This window comes from Phaethon lepturus, unplaced genomic scaffold (genome assembly GCF_000687285.1).
Source record: "Phaethon lepturus isolate BGI_N335 unplaced genomic scaffold, ASM68728v1 scaffold3803, whole genome shotgun sequence".
Lineage (NCBI taxonomy): Eukaryota > Metazoa > Chordata > Aves > Phaethontiformes > Phaethontidae > Phaethon > Phaethon lepturus.
In genome coordinates, this window is record NW_010531046.1 from 3,611 (window position 1) to 26,997 (window position 23,387).

A 23,387-nucleotide genomic window follows, 5' to 3' on the forward strand; every position below is an offset into this window, starting at 1 on the left:
CCTTGAGAGCAAATTCAAGTGTGATAGGTTTACCTTTAACGGTTAAAAACATTCTACAGTAGATTACAGTCTATTATAGCTGGTGAGAGAGCGTGCAGCTCTTCTAATGCTACCCTGATAGACCCATAAAGACAGAGTAATAGAGATTTTTCATCCCCAGGACATATATATGAATCTTTATGTTTATTTCTTGGGAACTGGATATTAATATTTCACAAAATATGGCATAAAAAAGATGGAAAGGGAACTCAGTCCTCAAATTAACTTGCTTTTGAAAATCTAGTGTTAAAATACTGGTTCTGTTTATTGTGCATGGCATCTCAGATATTTTAGTGGAAAGCTAAAAATGAGGTGCATGAAAGACTGGCATTAATTTTATCAGGAGGTGGCTCAAGGTCTTAGTGGAGTCATTTGTTCCATTTAATAAATATCATATTCTTTCCTCTTTTCTTTCTTCCAGTTTGCAGCTCAGAACCGGAAAATGTTCAATCCGATCCAAAGAATTATACTAGTCTTCTTGTTACATGGGAAAGACCTCGCGTTGTATACGACACCACAATTGAGAGATTTGCCGTCTTTTATCAACAGTTGGATGGAGAAGACCAGACTAAGCATGAGTTTCTGACAGATGGGTATCAGGACTTGGTAACTGTAAACTCTTCAAGTTTCATACAAAAGGGTGATGGCAAAACACTCACTGTTAATTATGTTAAGGGTTTAAACAGTAGCTGAGAGCTGATTCAATAAAAAAATACTTCTTTGGCTGCATCTTAGAAAAGCTGCACTTCATTTTTTGGCTGTGAAACCACAAGACAATTTAAAAACAAACAAAAAAAAAAGCCCCTCTTGCCCAGGAGAGAGAAGGCTTTCACAGATTGCTGTTCTGATTTGCCTGTAATATCCCCAAAAGATTATGACCATGTCCATCTCAGAGCTCCTTAACCATACAACCCTAAACCCTTAGTCAATTAACAGTGATCTGTACTTCATTGCTCACTGATGTGCAAAGAATGAACTACACAAGCAACTAATAAGGTTCAGTGCAACTGTGCTGCTATAATTATTAAGCTACTGATTACAGTTTGATGGTATTTCACTAATGTGATCTGTTCCTCTAACCCTCTTTAAAGACTCATAACTTATCGGAGATAATGTTACCTAAATTAGTGTTCAGCATTAAATAATTATAATTTTGTATCCTCCATGTAAAAATTCACAGTTCCTTTTTTTAAGTTGACTGAAAAACATTTGTGGCAATAAAACATAAAAAGCATACATTAGAGTCGTAGAAGAAAGGACCTTTATGGTTCATATGAAAAATGTGTTATGAAAAAATTAACATTTCCAAATATTTGATACTTATTTGCAAGTAAATGATTAAACATGGTTTTTCTTTTAGGGGGCTATTCTAAATAATCTGCTGCCCAATACAAGTTATGTTCTTCAGATAGTTGCTGTTTGCTCTAATGGTCTATATGGAAAATACAGTGACCAAGTCATTGTTGATATGCCTTTAGAGGACCCAGGTAAGTGGCCTTTTGAGCTTAGTGATCACTTTTAGCTGAAAATCTGTATTTGAAGAAGTAGTTTGCAAACCAGTTAAAATGCGCGACTATCAAAATACGCTAAAATGAAATTTCAAAATCACTGCAGTTAACCTTCAGCATGTTCTTTGCTACTGATATTTTACATGATGTAATTCTCCATTCCTTGTAAACATTACCTATGAAAGACTGCATGTTTGTTTTTTTTTTAACTCTAAGAAACACCTATCTGATTTCAAATCTCACAAGTGTATCTTCTAGCAATATAATGTAATTATTTCTCTATGGTTCAAGCACCCTCTCAGAATTAATCCACACAGCCAAAGTATTACAAAAATAAATAATACAAACCCAATATGTGACATAAATCTGTATCAATTGATTTTGAAATTTGATTTCTTGTGATTACTTGGAGTTTGATTTCAAAGGACTTGCGGTGGTGGAATTCCCTTGCTTCTTAATGCTGCCTTGCAAAAAATCAAAAGGCCTAACAAACAAATCTTACTGATTTCACAGCCAGATTTACTTCTTCCACCTGCTGGTAAATATGAAATAATTTGAAACTGTCGCATGAAGCTTGATCTTTTCCTTAATAATTCCTTAAATTCTCTGGAATTTTTAGCATCAGGCCTAGTTCTTATCAAAGTGAGTGAGAGCTGTGTTTTTAATTAAGAACCTTGTAATTAATTATGAGAAAAAATCAAAGACTTTCTGATCATGCAAGAAACCATTTTTATCTAAGGGCCTGGATTCTTGTTGTTTTTTTATGGATTCTGTAAGTTCAGTTTTAGACTTCATCAAGTCTGTTTAGCTACAGCAAAGTCCTTAGCCATGTTGTGATGTACTTGGGAAAGCAGGTCAGTTTTTCGTTTCAAGGGAACCACATTCCTTTATGCCTTTAGTGAGAAAGGATATAATTCTCGACAATCTCTAGTGCATGAATTATGGACTAATAACGGTAATGGGCTTTTAATAGTGTGTTTTTATCGGAAGGAGGGGGACACAGGTTCAGGTATAGTACATATAAATTTTCAATAAACATTTAACTTGTCTGTCAAATACAATGTATTAAGAAGAATGAATTTTTGGAGTCTTACGGTAATATATATGAGAATCTTCCTATTTCTCTTCAGTTTTCTAAGAAGTCCACAAAAAGGTTCTGAAATTCTGCCTGACATTTCACTTCTATGTTTATCCTTCATCTACCTCTTAGATACTATATTCCTCCACCTCCTTTCCAGAATTTGATGGGTTGGTGTTTGAAGAATTTTCTCAGATAAGAGTTCATCTACATATCCCCACATCCATTTCCACATGGAATGACAAATATGCAGCGTAGTGTTGTCATTATTAAATAATAGTTCAACAAATCAAGTCAGTGCAGTGCTTCCATCGCAGCTTTAAAACCTCTGAAAATAGACATTGCAAAACAAAATCCGGTGTAGATAATAGCCATAGGATAAAACATGTTCATGTCAGTAGAAGGAAGAGTGAGGGCCTTGTTTTGGAAATACGTACTGGAAAACTCATTTCACTTTCCAGTATATCAGCAGAAATTTCTCTGAGGTTTGTATACTCAGACAAAAGAATTGGGTGCAATAAATGTTATATTTAGCAGTTCTGAGTGAAGGTCTGATATTCCCATGCTTTTACACAGACACACCACTAATTTCTTTTTGTTAAAGAAATGAGAAAATACAATGCAAGGATACCTAGGAGGCATAACAATGTAAAGATGTATCTATGTAAAATATGAACAGGTTAGTGTAACTATGAAAATACTATTTTTGTGTTTTCTGTCGTTTGAACATTTAAATATGTCTCCTTAATGTTGCATTAAAGCATATTAATGTATACAAGTATATCCTTACCCTTAAATTCTTAAAATTCTTTTTAAATAAAGCTTTATAAAGAGGTAAGTTAAATAATTTGCATATCAGAACTGCATAAACACCTGGGGTGTTTTTTTTTTTCAAATTTCAGGCAGTTCTGAAAATTTGTAGTAGCTTCAGGTCTGCCTAAGGTTTTTCCTTTAGTTTTATAAAAGCTTCAAAATTGAGGAAGACTATTTCAGGTCAAATGAAGTGTTTTAAGGATATTCTAGATTAAAAAAAAAAAAAATTTAAAAGAGGGAGAAGTTTATAAATAAAAATGAAATACCAAAATTAATATTTTGCATGTTTCAGAAAAACTTTTTCTTTGGGATGCTTCCTATCTGAAATGGACACAAAGTTATTAAATGTACCTTGTGCTCTTTTATTTTGACACCTCCACAGTGGTACATCTGAAAGCATTAGATGAGGAAAATTCATGGAAAAAATCTCTCCCATGTAATTAGTATGATTCCTGTGGCTGTTTATTGCTCTACAAATAAGTTTTATAGATGCTGTCTCAACCCTGGGTATAATTTTAAATTATGAAAAAACTTCCATTCATTTCTAATATTAATGATTATTTGCATACTTACTTTTACTAATTATTTACATCTGAATTAACTGTTTCAAATATTGAAAATATTTTCATATTTAATATTTTAATACTGAAAATATTAAACAACAGAGATAATGAGAACGTAGATATCTAATGAGAAAGATTTGTTCAGAGCAACTTGCTGGTTACAACTATAACATCAAATTGGTTTTGTGATCTACTTTATAGATCTTGAGGCAAAAGGGGATTTCTTGGAGCTCCTGCTTGTGAATTTATGAAAGAAAAGTTATCTTCACCATGAAGACATGAAATAAAATTGACTCACATAAAGCATAAGCTAAAAAACTTTCATTTTCAAGAATTTCTCTGAATAAGCCAGTTTAATTAAGGTGAAATTCACTGCAGTCACCTCCAGATCAATTAATCTTCATGTTAAGAGCTAAAGTGAGGCATGAGTCATGTGGAAGCATTAGATGGGCCCTTTTCCAGGAAGAATTCTGCCCTTGGAATGGCCACTTTTAATGAGGGAAGTACACTGTGCAACACAAATCTGCTGTTCAAAAAACTCTCCACCATCGTTTTAGCCTTTTCCTTTTGAGATGCTTGCAAGAGAGAGTGTTTCTCCTGCCGTCTGGGTGCCTCCTGTACGTGGTATGGGAAGGCTCTGCAGGCTCTGGGTGACCCAGGCTTAAACCCTCTCGTCCTCAGCAGTGCTTCGTAAGAGGAAAGACCCCTTTCAGGCAATGCTCTCTGGCTCAGTTTGTGGAAGCTTCAGGAGCTCTGATATGAAATTGGGCAAATTATGATAGTTGAGACCTCTGCTCTTTGGGTGTTTCCTAAACTGTTCAGGGTGGCAGCTTTTCATCTTCCGATATAGTGTGTGTGCACATTAAAATTGTTTCTAGTTAGCTTCCCTTTAGTAAAAGACACCAGATGCACTGCGTGATGTAGCTGCACAACCTCCACTGAAAATGAAGGGAATCATGTACATAGTGTTTTAGCCAGCTTTGATAGAAGTCCAAACTTTATTTACCAATTTTTCATTTGCTATTACAATTGGATTTTGAATAACTATCTAAATGTGTGCTTTGACTCTCTAGATAACACCTGTATAACTCTGAAACTTCTGCAGTAGTTTGTTGTGTAGTTAATACCAGTGTTATTTACATGCTTTTGCTGACACAAGAAATGAAAAATAAGAATATATCTCTCCTCTCATCTTCCTTTGTGTAGACTTTGGTTGCTGTTTATCAAAAAAACCCATGCTGGGATATGGCTCTCAAGTGCTGTCCTGCATGGCAGCTTATGCTGTCAGCAATGCTTTGGGAGGGTTTAACTATGCAATTTCTTTGTAAGTTGTCTTTGTGATTTTTGTCCTAAAAACCACTAAGCATATCTTAAATATTTCATTTAGGGGATGCTTTTTTTCTAATTTTGTACTGATAAATGTAGAAATATGAAAACTAATTTCATTAGAAGAAACCGGCTTTACTTTTGTTCTTGTCATGCCATTTATTACATAAGACAGTACAGAAATGAAAACAGTTTATGTTGCACACGTTATTCTACAATTACAAATCAGATTATTTTAAGATATGCATTGAACTTAAATAGGGAAATAGCTACCTTTTTTGTCTTTGTTCTATCGTTTCTTCATCTGTCATTAAAATGGACTATGAAAAGACCTCTACACAACTTTCTAAATAATGATTTAATTTTTTTATTTTAACATGTAAGTTATAGAATAATCAATATGTGGTTCCAGAAAAAATAAACAAGCTTGTTCATCAACCTACATCAATGGGTTGTTTTTTGAAGAGTGCGGTTCTTCTCCTAGGTTGGGGGATGTTAGCAGATTTCTGTAGTCTCCCATCAAATCAAAAACCCAGCAATAGAATTAACAGAACTTCTGAAAGTGTGACTCTAATGTTTTTGACAAATACATTTTCTGTGACCAACTAAATTTAAATAGGCTTTGTCAAAAGCCTGAAGATTTAGTGTTGTTAACACGGTTTTTTTATATATATATATATATATGTGTATGTATGTTAATGCCTCTCCATGGAGACAACAGCAGGAAACTGTAGGTTTCTGCTGGTGGAATTTGAGAGCATATACCCTACTGTATACTCTAGCACAATCAGCACATTTTATTTTTCTTATTAAGTCTGATTAAAGCTCAACTCAAGGATAGTGACCACAGAAAGAATGGATAGAATTTCTCTGTATTAAAAACATTTTTCAGAGAAATCTACTGAGTACATAATACATAGTATGGGTCTACTGTGGGAAGAGTTTCAAACAAATGTCTGCAATATTTTATTTATATCATTGAGAAGCCAGGGAATATCATTGTCTCCTCCACCCCTTCCTCCCCTCGGCTCCCTTCCCCACCCTGCCCCAGAGCCTCCTAGGCTTCCAGGAGTCAGAGGTAAGATAATTTTTCTCTGTCTTGTTATTGAAGGTTTAATTCAGTACTTGGTAATTTATAAATGTTTGTTGCAAAATAGCAATTTATGAAGCTTTTGTACAGCACTGCTTAGTCAAAATTTGTTTGCATGCTATAATCTACAAATAAAACTGTGTGAGCTTGTTAGTTTGGTAAACATTATCTAGTGTATGTTGCATATAATATGTCTCCATTTGTTTGGAAAGGTAGATACGGACAGATCAAAGAGAATACAAATTAAGTCATAGGTCCCCATCTGACTTTGCAGAGATGAGAGGTATAAAGATGACATCTTTATACTAGTGCATTGAGGAAACTTCATTTGGGAATTGTGGAGGAAGTGCAGGCATGGAGCTCTGCGTAAAGCTATTGCTAGAATGGCTCCCCAGACTAAGAGACTGGCATTTTCGCTAAGTGCGCATCACCCCTCAGAACATGTGCTAGCACTGGTGTAACACTGCTTAGGAGAAAGCCTTGGGAAGATTCAGAAAGGGAATGGATCTTTCTGTGGACCAAAGGAGCGGTAAGATGAGTCAGTGCTGTGGAAGGAGTACTAGATTTCATCACTGGAGACCTATGCCAGTTCCCACCAGAGATTTGTAGGTTTCTTGCAACCAGCTTTGAAGCCTCTCTTGCTGACCACCATCAGAAGTACAGTATTGGATTTGGCCACAAAGACAGAGAGAAAGAAGGTGAGAGACTACCTCTAAACTTGGAGAGAAGGATTTTCACTTAGGCCGTAAGAGATTAATTTCTTGATCCAGCTTCAACTATTCTTTATTTATGAAAAGTGGGGAGGCCTCAAAAGCCTTTAGAGTAGTTCTTCGCAGAGCGCCCAGTACCTCTTTATTAGGGACTTTTTGTGGGATGTGATACAACTGGGTTCATGTCCTTACATTAAATCAAGTGGAGGAGGAGTTTGGAAAAGCACTGGACTTTAGGAAGGCCGGGTCTCTTGGGTCTGCCCTGAGCGAGGCAGGCAGCCTACTGCATACTGAATATGATGGCAGGGCTGTTGCGCTAGTACCTGACTTCAAGCCTGGGTACACAAATGAGGAATTTGCTGTATGAAAAATATAGAACAGATCATTTTACAAGAATATCTTCAGAGCTTTCAGATTAAATGTAGAGAAATAGTTGATTCCCAGACTTACCTTTTTTCTCTCTTCTGTGTTTCTGCATTAAACTGTACTTTCTCATAAAAAAAGGTTCTCGTAAGCTTGGTTCTCCCTGGCCAGGATATGGTTCCTCAGTGTAGTTCCAACATGTGCTGCAATATCAAATTAGAGCCAGGCAAAACTGTTGTGTCCGAACATGCCTTGTCTCGATGAGCATTGCTACACTTAGAGCTAGTCCTCAACCCAAGTGGTTGGCCACTTCTCCAAACACAATCCCATAAAACATCTTAGGCTGGGTCTCCATAAATGTGTTAACTAATCAATTGAGTCCTTGCAGAATTTATAATTCTGTGAATGTAAAATGTTGGATGATATGGTATGTATTTTTGTTTTATAGAGGCTGACCTCATTCCTGAACTGAATGAAACTGAAGAATATGAGGTATAGCATTCATTTATTTTTAAGAGAGTATTTCACATACATACATTTCAACTACCTTAAATTGATGTTCTGTGAAGATTTACAAAACTTTGCCACCAACTGAATATATTATCTGCATCTCTATATACATACATATATATGCATATGCAGCCTTCTCTTTCAGCTATATTTCTTCCTAGATAACTCTAGAGATACCTCACTATTTAGTTCTCTGGGGCTGGAGATACATGGAGAAGTAGACGATATCACAGGATACGCCTGAATATTTTTGAAAATGGGGCATCAAGTTACTGTCACCTCTGAGTGAAGTCTGGCAAAATTGTTCATTTAGCAGAATCAAAGCTGTCACCCAGTGTTAGGCTTTTTATTTTGTTTAAAGCGAAATCTGGCTTGGGCTTGCTTATGATGGTCTTAGCATGTAGTAAACTAAACTAAGGGAGGAAGGCAGTTGTGCTGAAGAGTGAGATTCATGTGTGTCTGCTATCATTGTGCTATCAGTTGAATTTAACAGTTATTCCAAAATTCTTGGAGGGTCATTTACTTCTTGAACTCAAGTTACACTTCACAGTATAACTCTGTTCTACACAATTTTGGATGTTTTTAAGGTAACCTCTGCAGACTTCATATTTGGTACCTAGGTTTCTGGTGTCCCAGCAAGGAGAGAGATGAAAGTATCATAATCACAGGTTTTCAACAGTCTCTAATACCCTCAGAATTTTTATTTTATAGTTTCAATCTATGACCACAATATTCCCACTGAGTGGCAAGACCTTGTTAGTTAAATAGACAGACTGTGCTTACCTGTCTATCTATTTACCCTCCCTTGTATTTGTGGATGCTGAGTAACCAATAATACGGTTATTTCTCTGGTGATGTATGCTATGTATCTAGATTATTATATCGCATCAGTCAGGACAGTAACTGAGTGCCAGTGAATGTCAGTTGATTTTTACTTGAAGCAAGGAAGTTTAAAAGTGCAGGCATTGCCCTACAAAAAGTAGATTTTCAGAAACAAGGGCCTGTCTAGTCCAGTCTGAGATTGAGGACACACAGTCTAGGTGCTGCTGTCCCTGCGTTTTAGGTATTTAGCCCCTGGAATGAAATCCAAACCTGAGAGTCGTGTCAGAGGTTCCTGGTACAAAAAAGGGACTGCAGTGTGAAGCACGGCTCTAGCCTAGTGGTTAAAGCCCTGTTACCGGAGTGCCCCCGTTAAAAGTTTATTCAACGCTGCTCCATCTTGGCCACTTTCTTTCAAAGGCTGTTGATTTTACATTCTTCTCTCTGCTGTGCCCTGTTCCCTTCAGTGCAGGAATGGGAGAACTATTCAGCCTAAAATGTAGTGGAAACTGAGTATTTCTTAGACTGATAACTATGTCCCAGTTTCCTATCTTCTCGGTGTTTTCTCTCAATGTTATGCTTTTGAATTAAAACAGGTGGGCATTGCCACCACATCACCAAGCCAGATCTTCAAAAGAAAAAGGAGTTGCAGCTCTATTTTGCAAGAAGCTCTGTCCTGGTGGTGTCTCTCAGGGCTATGTGTGCCTATCAAATCAAGTCTCTTCAGAAACTGAAGGTGCCCCTCAATCTTGATTGCAGAGTTGTGCTTGGACAGGTTTGGTTCTGGTGCAGTTCTAGATGGGGGCACAGCACACAGCGGTGGGCGCTGCCGTGTCTAGTTCAAAATGAAAGTGCCTACTGAGCAAGTTAGATGCTTCCACATTATATTTTTTGATATAATAAAAATATCATTTTTTTTTTATTCTGATCAAAAATCAAATTTAAAAATTGGAGGTTTTGAATCAAAAAAAATCAGGGAAAGTAGGAGAAGGGACTAAAAGATTTGAACTTAGATACTCAAGGACTGCCTAAATCTTGATTGTATTTAGGCATGTAATTTTTTTTTTTTAATTTTTGGATCTGTCCTTAAAAATCGGTACTCTAACACAGATTTTTGACAAAGTATCATTATTGATGTTCAGCAAAGAAAGGGTCATAACAGGGACCAGGTGGTATCACTCACAACAGTTGTGAAACTGTTACAGTCATGCTGACCATCCTGAAATCTTTTCCAGAAAACTCTGAAGATTCAACAGATTTAAGGACAGGACATAAATGTATTTTACAAATTCTATTACTATGACAATTTAATCAACATCAGGATATCAGTGCAAATCTCTAAGACATTATGACAGCAAAACCATTTTTTCATTGATGTGTACTACATACATGATTTCATTTTATTTGGAAACAGGTATAGCTTTATTAAAGAAGTAAATAAATAATATGAGTGAATTTTGTCTCTCAGAGTAGAAGTAACACGATATTTATGAAGTTGTTGTGACACAGGATTTTTTTGTTTCTTTACAAATAAGTAATATTTTCAAGAGAGAAGAAGATGCCTGTTCTTGCAGCTAAATATTTTGCTTTAAGACCAACAGTCTTCTCAAGAGTTGTCTTGGTTTGCATCACTTGTTTTTAAGAAGCCAGGAAAATGTATTATTGCCATGTTGGTTTTCATTTGTGTACAGTGTCTGTAAACATTTTTAATTGTCTTCGGCTATGATATTTTTTCAAAGGATGAAGTTGATGAAAAGGAAACAGAAGTGGATGAAGAAACTGCAGTGATTCCTAGCTCTGACAGTACAATAAACCGAATGAGGAAAGATTTCCAGGTGACTACATCCAGCTATAGTCAAGAAAAAATGGGGACAAAACCCAGTGAAGCTAAAACAAATAGATATTTAACAAGAGAAGAAGAATTGCATGGTAAGGATGATGTTTTCAAAGCAGTATATTACCCTACTTCTCCACCTGTTAGTGAAATTCCTGAAGAAGCGGAAGATCCTTTTTTGGCATCCCGAACAATTACTGGAATTCTTCCTCAACTCACTGACTCCACCAAAGGTGTGGAAGAAGAATACATATACCTTTCTTCAGGCACTGAACCAACAAGAATAACCACTACTGGCCACAGTGACGAAGATTTCTTACTGTCTGCTTTTAAACCTCATCAGGAATCTGATGAATTTTGGAGTTCGGTTCTTACCACTTCTTCAGCACAGCTGGTTACAGAGGAGACCTCCCAAGAAGACACCCTTCCTTCAGGAAGCCCAGATATAAGCATGCATGATGTTCTTTCCCAAGGCTCCGTTAAGTATGTTTCAGAAGGTGTAGCACCCCCAAAGCATACTTCTTCAACTGACGGAAATTTATGGTTTCATAACGCTACAGATCTGACAACTCAATCTGTTGACACATCGGATAGCAGGCAATTGTCTCAGACCAGTTACACTGATGCTTATGTAGAGGGATTAAAGCCAGCTACAGTGCCCTATTCCAGCAGCCCAGTGGTTTCACAAGACACTTCAGATGCGGATTTAGAACTGCCACATTATTCTACCTTTGCTTTCTCCTCTGCTGAATTATCACCTCACTCTATCTCTTCAAGCTCTGGAGAATATGGTTCTGCTTCTGCTGCCAGTGAGGTACTCTCTCAGACAACTCAGCCAATCTATAATGGTGAGATACCTCTTCAACCTTCCTACAGTAGTGAAGTGTTTCCTCTAGTCACCCCTTTATTGTTTGACTCTCAGATGCTCGACACTACCCCTGCTACATCAGATAGTGATGTGACCTTGCATGCCACACCTGTATTTCCCAGTGTTGATGTGTCATTTGAACCCACCCTGTCTTCCTATGATGATGTACCTTTGCTTACGTTTTCCTCTGCTTCCTTCAGTAGTAAAATGTTTCACCGTTCGTATACAGTTTCTCAAATGTTTCCACAAAGTGCTACTCCAGCTGTTGCAAGTGATAAGGTGTCCCTGCATGCTTCTTTGACATTGGCGGAGGGTGATACATTAATACAGCCAAGCCTTGCTCAATATCCTGATGTGGTGTCACATCAGACCACTCATGCTGCTTCAGAGACACTGATATTTGGTCATAATAGAACTCACATGTTTTCTCAAGTCGAACCATCCAGCAGTGATTTAAATATGCATGTACTACCTACAGTGTCTGAACTTCCTTATGCTTTGTCTAGTAATGTGGGCTCCCTCCAAAGCTTTACTGTTTCCTATGACTCTGCAGAATTTGTGCATGATTCTGTTGACGTATTTCGTCAAGATCCTTTATTTAGCAGCTATAACAATGTACTGGTGCATAAACCTTCTTCTGTAATATCACAAGCTGATACTTTGCTGCAGCCTACGCACTCTCTGTCTAGTGATACGGATTGGTCTGAAGCATACTCTGGTAGCGAGTCCCTTTTGCCTGATACAGATACTTTGACAGTACTTAATGTTTCTTCCTCTGATTCTGTAGATGAAATTACGTATGAATCATCTGGGTTTAGTGATGTTAATAAGATGCTTCAAAAAGGTGGTGTTATATATGGAGATGAGAGAGAACTGCAAATTTCCTCTTCTTTAAGTGAAATGGCTTCCAATGCTGAAAGTAAAGCGATACCTGAACTTTCTACATCTGTTTCTAATAATGATGTAATTAAGCAGAATACGTCTCTGCAAGAAAGCCTGCTTCCTGTTTCTAGCACAAAGGGAATCCTTCCAGTCTCTCTTGCTTTTCCCACTACTAAGATATTTGATCATAATATTAGTAAACTTACAGAAAATCACCTTTCCGTTCAGCCTTTGCATGTTACAACTCCAGCCTTTGATGACACTTTGCTTAAACCTATGCTTAGTGCAAGCTCAGATCAAGCTCTCTCTGCCCCTGCTTATAGCAAAATGTTATCCTCGACTCAGCTGTACTTTTATGAGACCTCAGCTACATTAAGTAACGAAGCATTACTGCAATCCTCCTTCCAGTCTTCTGACGATGGCACTCTGCTTAACACAGCTGCAGTTGTGCCTAGTGATCCAATATTGGCTGAAAGCTCCAGGGTTCCCAAAGATAGTTCTACATTTGACCAAATATTGCATCAAATGGCACCAGGTTCTGCTACAACTGAAACCATGCTGCATTCTACATCTGCACCTTCTGTTGCTGATATGTTGTCAAACACTTTTAGTAGGCCCACAGTGTCACTTCAAGGTTTATCTGTTTCTTATGCAAGTGAGGAATATGTTTCATCCAGTTTGTTTAACAGTGAAGATGTTCAGCAGGTTGTGCCTTCATTGTACAGTAGCGATGTTTCATTCCACCTGACCAGTTTAGGACATGCAAATGCCTTTCCGCCCCAAGCAGCAAATGCCGTAACAACTCCCTTCCTAACAGGTGAGACATTACCAGATGTAGCTACTCCTGCAGACAGCCGTATCTCTTCAAGTGTTTTTGAAAGAAGTGAGGCTGACAGTGTCTCTTCAAGTTCTACACTTGGTTTTGATCCTGTTCATATGCCTGCAGTTGTTTCTGATTCTGACGTGTCCATTCGTCACACTCTTCCTTTACCAAATGTACATATTTCTGTTACGGCTGTTCCTCCCAGAAGTGAGATCCCTGTAACTTTGAGTAGGTTGCTGGTTCCTTCTATAGAATCCTCTGGGTTGTCTCCCAGTATCATGTCCAGTACCGATTTGTGGCCTTCTGTAGTTGAGGACGACTACGATGAATATGACGATGGCTTCCCAGTAAGTAACTGTATCTCATGCACTTCCCATAGAGAAGCTCAGGATATGATAGTAGAGGAACAAAATGCAAAGGTAACCAATAACAAGGATCAGAGTAACCTTATTATAAGCTCACATTCTGAGAAACCTGAAGAAGAGACAATTTCCACTGCTGCATCAGACAGTCAGATAAACCATGCCATGGACAGACGTAATTATACATCCGTACCGACTTTGACAGCGAGCGTGATACCTAAGAAGCACAACGACCTAACAGTTTTGGAGAACCACATTCAAACTGCTAATTTTCCATTGCAAAACGCATCAGAGTCTAAGTCTTGGGCTGTTTTTACAAGTGATGAAGAAAGTGGTTCTGGCCAAGGTACCTCAGATAGCCTTAATGATAATGAAACTTCAACAGATTTCAGTTTTCCTGACCTTAATGAGAGAGACACTGAAGGGCCAGTTGAAGCAGGTAACTCAGAATTAACTCCTGGATCATCACAGTCATCAGCCTCATCTGTTACTAGCGATCACTCGTCAGTATTCAACATCTCTGAGGCAGGTTAGTTATAGATAAGTCTAATGAATACCATGGAAAGCTGTGAGGGGATACTTTTGTGCCATAGTTTATGAGAAGGTTTATCTACGTATAATAAAAGGAGAACATAACAGTGCCAGTGGGGGTGATTAAGGAAGCGTTGGGGAACAAGGGGTGCATGCTGAGCTGGCTATCTTGTGAATGCTACTTCTGGCTACTTAAAACTGCACCTGAAATATTCTTCAATAAGAAGATTCATGCTCTGCTTTTGGGTAGATGCGTACTGTCAGCAGAACTTGGGCAGTGCGCAATCTAAAACCAGAATTTGTTTCAATGTTAATTGTTTCATTTTAGTTTTAAAGGTTGAAGAGGGAAGTAAGTTCTCTGTGCAAAGACAAATGCTGCCCTTATGGGAATACACCAGGTGAAACCATGCCTCTGCCAGAGGAAACATACCTCTGAGATTCTGGTTTTGAAGTCACAGCAGCACATTTCCTCCTTGTGTTTTGTTTTGTATTTTCTAAGATGTATTGAGCAAGGAAGAAGATGCTTCAGTTTGATTCTGATTCATCTTAACTCATAAAAACATTCCTCTTCATTCTTACTCTGTATGCCACCTTCCGATTTCAGTGAGATGCAGACTTTTTGTGCCAGATTTGCCTATTTCCAAAATCCTTAGAGCCAGATTCTCCTGTGCCTGTTTATCTTTAGTGCTGTTTTACCATTTAGTCCTCTTAAAGTCAGCAAGAGTATTTGTGATCTGTGATTCCAAGGATAAGGTCAGAAGGCAAAATTGAACCTCACATAGATAAAAACCTGATAAATATAAAGAATCTCCTCTGTATTTAAAAATGCACTGTGGAAAACCTGAATTATTCAGACACATAATTTGCATTGCCTCTTGTTAGAGTATTGAAAATCCAAGAGTAAAGTCAGAAACAATCTATGATGTTTGGGAAAAAAAACAACAAACAAACAAGGTTAAATTGGTATTTTAGAAAATAAATTGAATTTCCATTAAGTACTCACAGAATCTGTAGAGGGCAGTATCCCACTAAGGAATGGAATCCACAAGCATGGGAAATTCTTAGCCCAGTACTGCAAATACACAGTTAAATCGTATGAGGTCGTATTACTCATGAGCAACAGAATACTAATATGAAAAGGTGGTAAACTGACACTCTGTGTAGCTGGGGCTAGTAGAATGAGAAAAACAAAACATAAAAGTTGAAAGAAAATAGAAAACACTGAAATTAGTAGGAGTCCTAACAAGGTAGGTGTTATAGAACTGAATCAATAAGTGAATTAGTTCAGTAGGTAAGTAGTTACCACATTGTGTAAAATGCATAATATTTCTTTAAAAATCAGCATAAAGAACATCAATATTTCAAAACTTATGTTACTAATGTGAATGAGTGTTACCATAAGAGATTTATAGTTTACGTAATGGGTGTCATTTGAAGTTACTGATAGTAACTCAAAAAGGATTATACGTTACTGGAGTAGTAGTAGTAGTACAACAGACTTAGAGTTTGTCTTCTAGATATTATTGAAAGACACTATACAGTGTCATTTCATGTACATTATTTTTTCCAATAAATGATGCAAAATATTGTCTTTTAATAAACTGAAAATGCAATGTGAGCATGTCTAACATGGTCTCCTGTAAATCAAAGACATCTTTGCTTAATTCAATTATAAAGAAATGAAAAAAAAAAACCAAACAAACAAAAAACCAAAAACCTCTCAGCTGGGAACTTATTTATACATTACAATGAATTCACCAGCAATTGATGAAATGTCTTCTTGTTGTGACTGTTACAGAAAAAAAATCATCATTTAAACTTTTCCCAGTCTTTGTAGTTGATGCATATTTATGCTTGTTCTAGGACATAGAACTAGTGCTTTCTCCATAAGACCTCTATAGCTACCTAAACCTTTCAACTTCAGTTGAAAAACTGTGAGAAGCTCAGGTAAAGAAATATGCAGAGGATCCAAACGCATCAATTATTGGGGAGCAAAGAAATGTACTGTAGATGAGACTGCCTTTTCAGCCACCATCACTGGAATGATGACTGAGTAGGCAAGAAACCCCCCGTTACTGGAGAATTCTGCCCTTCATTCCCTATAGAAGGAATCCTAATAGGATTTGGTCATGCAGTTTGAAGGGACGCGGTCATCACACAGATAAGACTGGGTTTTACGCTGTTAATTAGTCCAGAGTTGGAAAGCAAGTATGAATGCTTCAAAGGGATCATGTTCTGATCTCTCATGCAGACACATAGTTTCTTCTGAAATGAGTAGGAAATACTGATTTTAGCCTACACACCAGAAACTCGGGGGCAGATTTTTCAGGAGCAACTTGTGACTGCAATCACTTTTCCCACTGAGCTACAGGATTTAAAGAGTAGTGATTAATTTGGGTGTTAGAGTACTTTGAACTAAAACCAGGAAGATGTCTGCAACATCAGAGCGTAGACCTGCTTGCATATAAAGCCCTGAAAGCCCCTAAAGTCAAGAAAATGGAAGCAAGCAGAGACCTGCCTGGAAATCTGTACTGTATGAAGCTGTTTGGGTTTTTACATCCTATTTAGAACATGTGATTTGTTGTCTTTTTTTTTTTTCCCAGAACCTACTCCACTCCCTCCTCCCTTCTGTCTGAGAGCTTTTTATTCATGTAGAATTGGTTCCTTGAAATCCCAATGGAGTGCAGCTGATTTCTAGACAGCAAAATTCTGCTCCCATACAGAACATTCACTGAATTAGGACTGTTCACAAAAGCAGAAAACATTCTTAGAAAATCTAGGGGTTTAATTCTAACAAGTGCAAAAGTGCTTATTTTTGTGTTTTAACTTATATAAAGGTCAGGGATCACAGTAAACGTCACAGATTGGAAAGAATCAGTCATTTTGTGTAAAAATCACAGTTCTGAAGTGTTTACTTCTTGAGGTATGACCAAAGTTAAACATGCAGGATTGGTCTCATCCAGCATCGTGTTCCCTTGTTTAATGAGATTATAAAATTTACTGTTTTAATCTTCCTACAGATTCCTATGCCCAAATATTTCTGTCACCCAGCATTACAAGGCTGACAGAAGTGTGAAACCTAAACAATATCTAAATAATAATTTGATCACCTGTAAAGATGGAGGTAGGAAATTTAATTCTGGCACCAGTATCGTTGGGGGAGGAAGTACTGCAATTGGATTCAGAGGAAGCAGGATGTGTCTATAAGGCAAGTTGCAGAATGAGCAATGTATTAAAATACAGAAGGTTTAACTGCAATACAGCAAGCACATAGGGACAATTGTAGGAAAATTTTCCTGTTAAACTGTTAGCCCAGAGAAGTGATTTGCATTACATGAGTGACAGTTTAATATCAAAATGTTCTTTACGCATTCCAATATCGTATATTCAGATTCCTTAACTCAGTTGGCTTTCAGCTAATAAGCAGATGAAAATAAAAAACTTTCTTCCCTATACTTTAACAACAATCTGCTATTCTTACAAAGAGAAGTCTCCACTGCTGGAAGGCTGAGTCACATAAGCTTGAACACTTTGCTTTACCCTCTATCTGCTAATTTTCTGTAAGCTGGTTTGCAAATGTATACACTTGCTGCAGTACATAGTAAAAAATAGAGGTAAGTGGTGTTAAGTAGGCTCGTTATAAGACACATTCACTCATGCTGTGCATTTCTCAGAGTTTAAACATGGACTGTTTCAATTTTCTCTGACTGCAGAGGCAAGTAATAGTAGCCATGAGTCTCGTATCGGTCTAGCTGAGAGTCTGGAATCAGAGAAGAAGACAGTTATACCACTTGTGGTCGTATCAGCCCTGACTTTTATCTGTCTAGTGATTCTTGTGGGTATTCTCATATACTGGAGGTAAGTTGTTTTTTGGTTGTTGTTTTTTTCAGTTCTAAAGAGCTCTGATGTGAAAAATGTGATTGACGTTATTGAGCTGGTTTACAGGAGGGGGACTGGATCTTGTCCACCAGGTCTTTCTATTGTTCCCAGTACTGCAGTGACATAAACATGACAAAATAAAGTGGTTTCTGTCCAAAATGCTCAACTACAATTATTTTTGGTTGCAGAGGGTTGAACTATTGCAAATAGTTTATTTCCATATTTTAGAGATACCAGTGAAGAATTACTTGTGATTATTAATGCCTAGAAGCCAAGTGACTTAGCAGAGCACTGGGAAGAACAGGAGGGAGAAGAAAAATAAATAGCATGGCATGGGTTTGGTTCCTATCTTTCCAATCCTTTAACAGTTTAAAAAGGTAGATGTCAGTTTAGGATGATAATATATGGTCCTCAACAGGACTATGTGAATGTGCAGTTCATACAGGACTGTAGGCGTGTGCTGTAGCTGACATTGTCTGCAAGGCAGAAATGTGATAGTTTAATGGTACTATAGTAATATAAATGTTTTAAGATATCTTACTGAGTAGCTCTTACAATGTTCTGTGATTAAAAAGTTGTTCTACTCTGTGATTCTGCCAAACCAAAATTTTCAAAATCACCAAAATTGCCCCTCAGTGTTTCAGACCATTCAGCAGGTGACCAAGGATGCGTTTCATGTGCACACACGTACGCGGGTTCCCTCACGGGTGTGTTTCTCTGTGACTCAATAAATTGATAAGACAGTAAGAAAAAAAATTAGGCTAAAGAGAGGCGAGAGCTATATGAAGTCATGATAACATAGTCAGTGAGGGCAAAAGACTGTATCTATACTGTGAAATAAAACAGACCGGGAACTCTTCTCCAGCCCCAGCTGGCATGGCATAGACCTCTTCTGTATATCTGAAGTCTCTTCCCCCACAGGGGAAAAAAACAGAGTGGCTGCATTCCCATCACCTGCTGGGGATGGTCTCTGTCCTGTGCTAGCCCGAACTGTGTCAAGCGTTGTGTGAAATAGTGCAAGTTGGCCTGAGCTAAAAGCATGCGGGGGTCGTAGTTAGCCGTGTGACAGTCTGTGGCAGTGCTCCAGCCTTCGTCTGGCTCTGTTCCGCTGGTCCGAGGTCACGCCGGAGAGCCTTCCTCGGGACAGGTCTGCTTAAGCTTTCAAAATCCATGCACAACCCTGACACCGTCTCGAGCGTGCAGGTTGCCGGCATGGAAACACAGTGGTCCAGGCAGGGGAAATAAGCTGCAAAAGCTTCCTGTCGTGTAGATTCTTGCTGCTTGGGGGTTGCCAGGAACCCGACCCTGTCACCGCTTCCGCAGTGCTAACGTGCGAACTGGCAGCAAGAAACGGGACCTTGCTCTTCCAGGAGCTGTACGACCTACGGGGAAGGCAGGCCCAAACACCTCACGGATGCTTTCAGAGCTTGTTTCTTCTTTTTCTTTTTCCCTATTCAATCCTGCTTACTGTGAAATGTATAAAAGTGGTGAAGAACCAGGCACTAGACCCCAGACTTCCCTTGCCAAGCTCCTGAGTACTGTAATCTCTAGGCTATGATGTCAGGGTTGTGCTTACTGACTCTTCTTCTGGCCTCCTGACACCGGTTTTCTGACACCTGGCCCAGGAGGGTATGTCCCACATGGGGACAGAATTCGTCCTGTCCCTGAACAGACTGGGTTTAAGAAATCAAGTTCAAGCTTCCTCTGTTCCAGGCAAGTGTACTAGTGAGTCAGACAGCCTTTGGTGTGAAAAGACACTTCTGAGCAATGAATTTTCAGAAAGATTTCTTCTTCTTTCCAAAGAATTAGTTAATTGCTGTAAGAATTGCACAATTCATTCCTCAGTTTATGTCTAGTTGGATAATTATACTGTCCATCACAGGATTTCCAGCTAACTTTCATATTGAGAACCTTTTTCTGTCTTTCGTGTTACACAACATGAACATTCATATTCATCTTCCAAAGGGTTTCATCCCTGAAGCTAAATAGTATTTGAAATCTCTTCTATTTGCCAAAAAACACCATCCATTTTAAGACCCAGATTGTACAGTTCTAGTAATCCTACACGTTACAAGCTTGTTTTTGTCGAATAACATTGTGTTCATTTTGTATTCTTTCTCTGGGAATGAACAATTCTGTAACATAGGTCTTTCAAAATAAAACAAAAATCCCGTTAGCAGTAATATCTTCTTGAACTTGTATTTAATCTTTTCTGTATTTCTTGTGTACTACAAAACAAAATATGGAGCTCTTTTTTTGTTAATCCTCCAGAAAATTTTCTTGGCATTATGATAACACCAGTAACGTGTTTCTGATTTCAGAGGAATGAAACATAAACTGTATATATTGTAGGTAGGACTTTGTGGCCCTCTTTCAAAGGTGCCAAGACCCTCACCTCTTTCTAAAGCCTGGGGAAAATCAGAACATTATTGCTATGCAGTTTTCTTTATGCCTGGAAAATACTAGTATAGAGTCTATAAGCATTTTTATGGTTAGATTTAGTTGATTGTTAAATGATTGATGTAAGCAGTCAATGTTTCTTTTTCGAATACTTTTCTTAATGCGGCCCTATTATTTTCACTTATTAAAGTTCATTAAAAGTTTAGGTTTGCAAGAAGTTATTCTAGATTCCTTTGGCAACAGTACTCAAAAAAATTGCATTGGTATATCCTGGCTGGGTATTTGAGTGAACAGTGCTTTGAGTTGTTTCTGCCATCAGCTTCTAATTTGAATGTGCAAAAGGTGTGTTATTTGGTTTTAAAACTAAATAACTATAAAGAGTGACAAGTTCCAGTTTCTCAAGGTTAAAAAAAAGGCAAAATTATTTTGTTCTTCACTTGAATGACTTGTATCAGAAAAATAATTCTGTACCATCTGTTGTTTGGGTTTTGAGGTTTTTTTTAACATGAAATTGTTAATCAGCACTTGAGGAAATTCCCCAATCTCTTCACTATCTCATTAGGCACAATCTCAATCTTTCTGTGAAAAAATACTCATTTCTCTTGACAGGAATGAAAACTTTTAATGGCAATATTGTCTAAAGATTGTCTAATTGACAGTAGGAAAATACACAATTTTGAACTACTCTAGTTCTGTGTATCAAATCTTTTGTAATTCAAACAATTTTCAAGTAATGTCATTTTCCTTTCATTTCTTCTTAATCATTCCAGATTAAGATTACACTGGAATAAACAAAGAGATTCTTTTGCCTGTTTAATGGCCTTGTCATCCGGATAGATTTTTTTTACAGCTTTAGGGAGAATTTTCTATCCAAATTTAGAGTCTATCCATCTCTATCAGCATCCATCTACCTGACTGAGTCCTTGCAGCAGAGATGCAGCAGGGATATTTCAATCTCCTTGCTCTGTTCTTTTCATTTCTGGATGGCTTCATCATTTCCATTTTGCTGAATTAACCTTATCTGTTAAGGTGACTGAAATTGAAACTTTCTCTGTGCTGCCATATAATATACTGGAAATTGCTTATGTGTGTGTGTACTCTTTTGGAACAGTTCATAGACGTGATCAATGAACATAAAGCTGATGATGTGTAGGAAGAAATGTCAGGCTATTTGTGCAAATCGGTTTTTATAATGGTTATCATAAGAAGAGCTTGGAAAACAGTAAAATGGTAACAGTTGTCAGTGGGAGCTGTACCATTCAGGATTCTTTTTCGACAAATATATATGAATCTCAGTCAGAGACTAGCTCTAATAATATGAACAGCAAACTGCTAATGCAGTTCCAGCTGCATTTCTATCTATAGATAGAGTGAATATCAGCTGGCTGTCATGAAGCCTCCTAGAAGTTACGCGACAGCAGTCCTCCAGAAATGACCAACCCAATGACAGACAACACCCTGAGTAGTCATTTAAATTTTAACTTTCCTCTACCACGCTGTATCTTTGAAACACAGCTGTCAAAGGATATTCATTTTCTTATCCATGATTTGAAGTGATGCCTTAAATCCTGTGTTAGGTTTATGGGAACAGACTTGAGAACCTTCTGTAAGGATAGTTAAACTCACACATGCAGAGACACAGTAAAAACAGATTTAAACTTAACAAAGGCCACATACATTCATCCATCCATGAAGGAAAAACTTCTCAACTATGTAACATCAAATTATAAATGAGTTAATAAAATTTGAAAATCAAAATTTCAGCTGAGAAGCACTTAAAAATTAATTGGAACCATTTAAAAATTGAATCATTGGAATCATTGGATCCACTGAGGATCCATTTAAAGATCCTTTGGAACCATCAGGTCTTTAAATGGTTGGAATCAATCACATATCCTCAGCCAAGGTTCAGGTGCCTGCACGCTGGGAAAACGATGTCCTCTGCAGCCTGAGGTGTCATCTTGTCCCAAGCAGTTCACATTTAAGTGTTCAGTCAGATCTAGTATCCCTCCTGTTCAACCGAAGAGCTGCTGCTGCATGGCTTCCTGCACAGATACAGACACTCTAATTAATTCAGTGGCTTAGCACTGTCTCCATATATAAATGTGTTCAAAGAAGTGCAGTGTCTAAATTACAAATTACAGTTTTAGGTTGAAGATCTAAATGCTGTGATGAAAGGTGTAAATTAAATAATCAGGTTAACATTGAGTGATGGGACCTTTGTCTGGAAGTTTGAAATAGTCATCACTTTTTTCATTAACAACAAGTGATAATTAACGAGACATGGTTATTAACATTAGGTTTAGTCATGAAGGCTTTCACTGCTGATGCAGAAGCAGATGGAGTGCCTATTTATGAGTCTTATTACAGGTTAAGTCAACTGCTATGAATTTTTCTCCCACATGTGCTAAGGGTGTAATTTATTTTCAGCCACAATTAACTTGTTAAAGATTAAAGATACAGTGGCTCAGTAAGGGATAGTGAATGTACGACATATTATGAGGACATTTTAAGTACTGCTTTAGATGTGAAAGCCATTATGCTAATTAAATTCTTTTGAGCTCAATCTTTTCTCAAGCAAGGAAGTGACACAACTCTGTAATGATAGTCCATAAACTTTATGTATGATCATTGTTCATAAGCAATAGGTTTTAGGAGGAGGACGTTTTTTGGTTTTAGAGCTTTAATCATAGAATCATAGAATGGTTTGGGTTGGAAGGGATATTCAAAGGTCATCTAGTCCAACCCCCTTGCAATGAGCAGGGACATCTTCAGCTAGATCAGGTTGCTCAGAGCCCCGTCCAGCCTGACCTTGGATGTTTCCTGAGATGGGGCATCTACCACCTCTCTGGGCAACATGTTCCAGTCAGGCTGGTTGGCATGTTTGGTTGGTTGCTGCAGTTTTTAATAAACACAGTACATCAGCACTCTCAGTGCCCAGCAGGCAGGGACAGATTTTCCAAAAGTGTTTAGTGATTTGAAGTACTTA

General features: G+C 37.7%; 1 protein-coding gene across 1 annotated transcript in view; it reads left to right on the forward strand.

The window, feature by feature from the left end:
- The first annotated feature begins 463 nt into the window (after nucleotides 1-463).
- Nucleotides 464-23,387, forward strand: part of PTPRZ1 (protein tyrosine phosphatase, receptor-type, Z polypeptide 1) — a 47,603-nt gene continuing 24,679 nt past the window's right edge. The window contains exons 1-5 of the mRNA XM_010284419.1: nucleotides 464-645; nucleotides 1,400-1,526; nucleotides 7,939-7,982; nucleotides 10,559-11,501; nucleotides 17,833-17,977. Of these exons, the coding sequence (XP_010282721.1) occupies nucleotides 1,508-1,526; nucleotides 7,939-7,982; nucleotides 10,559-11,501; nucleotides 17,833-17,977 (1,151 nt within the window). The 5' untranslated portion in view covers nucleotides 464-645; nucleotides 1,400-1,507. The remainder of the gene's footprint in view (nucleotides 646-1,399; nucleotides 1,527-7,938; nucleotides 7,983-10,558; nucleotides 11,502-17,832; nucleotides 17,978-23,387) is intronic.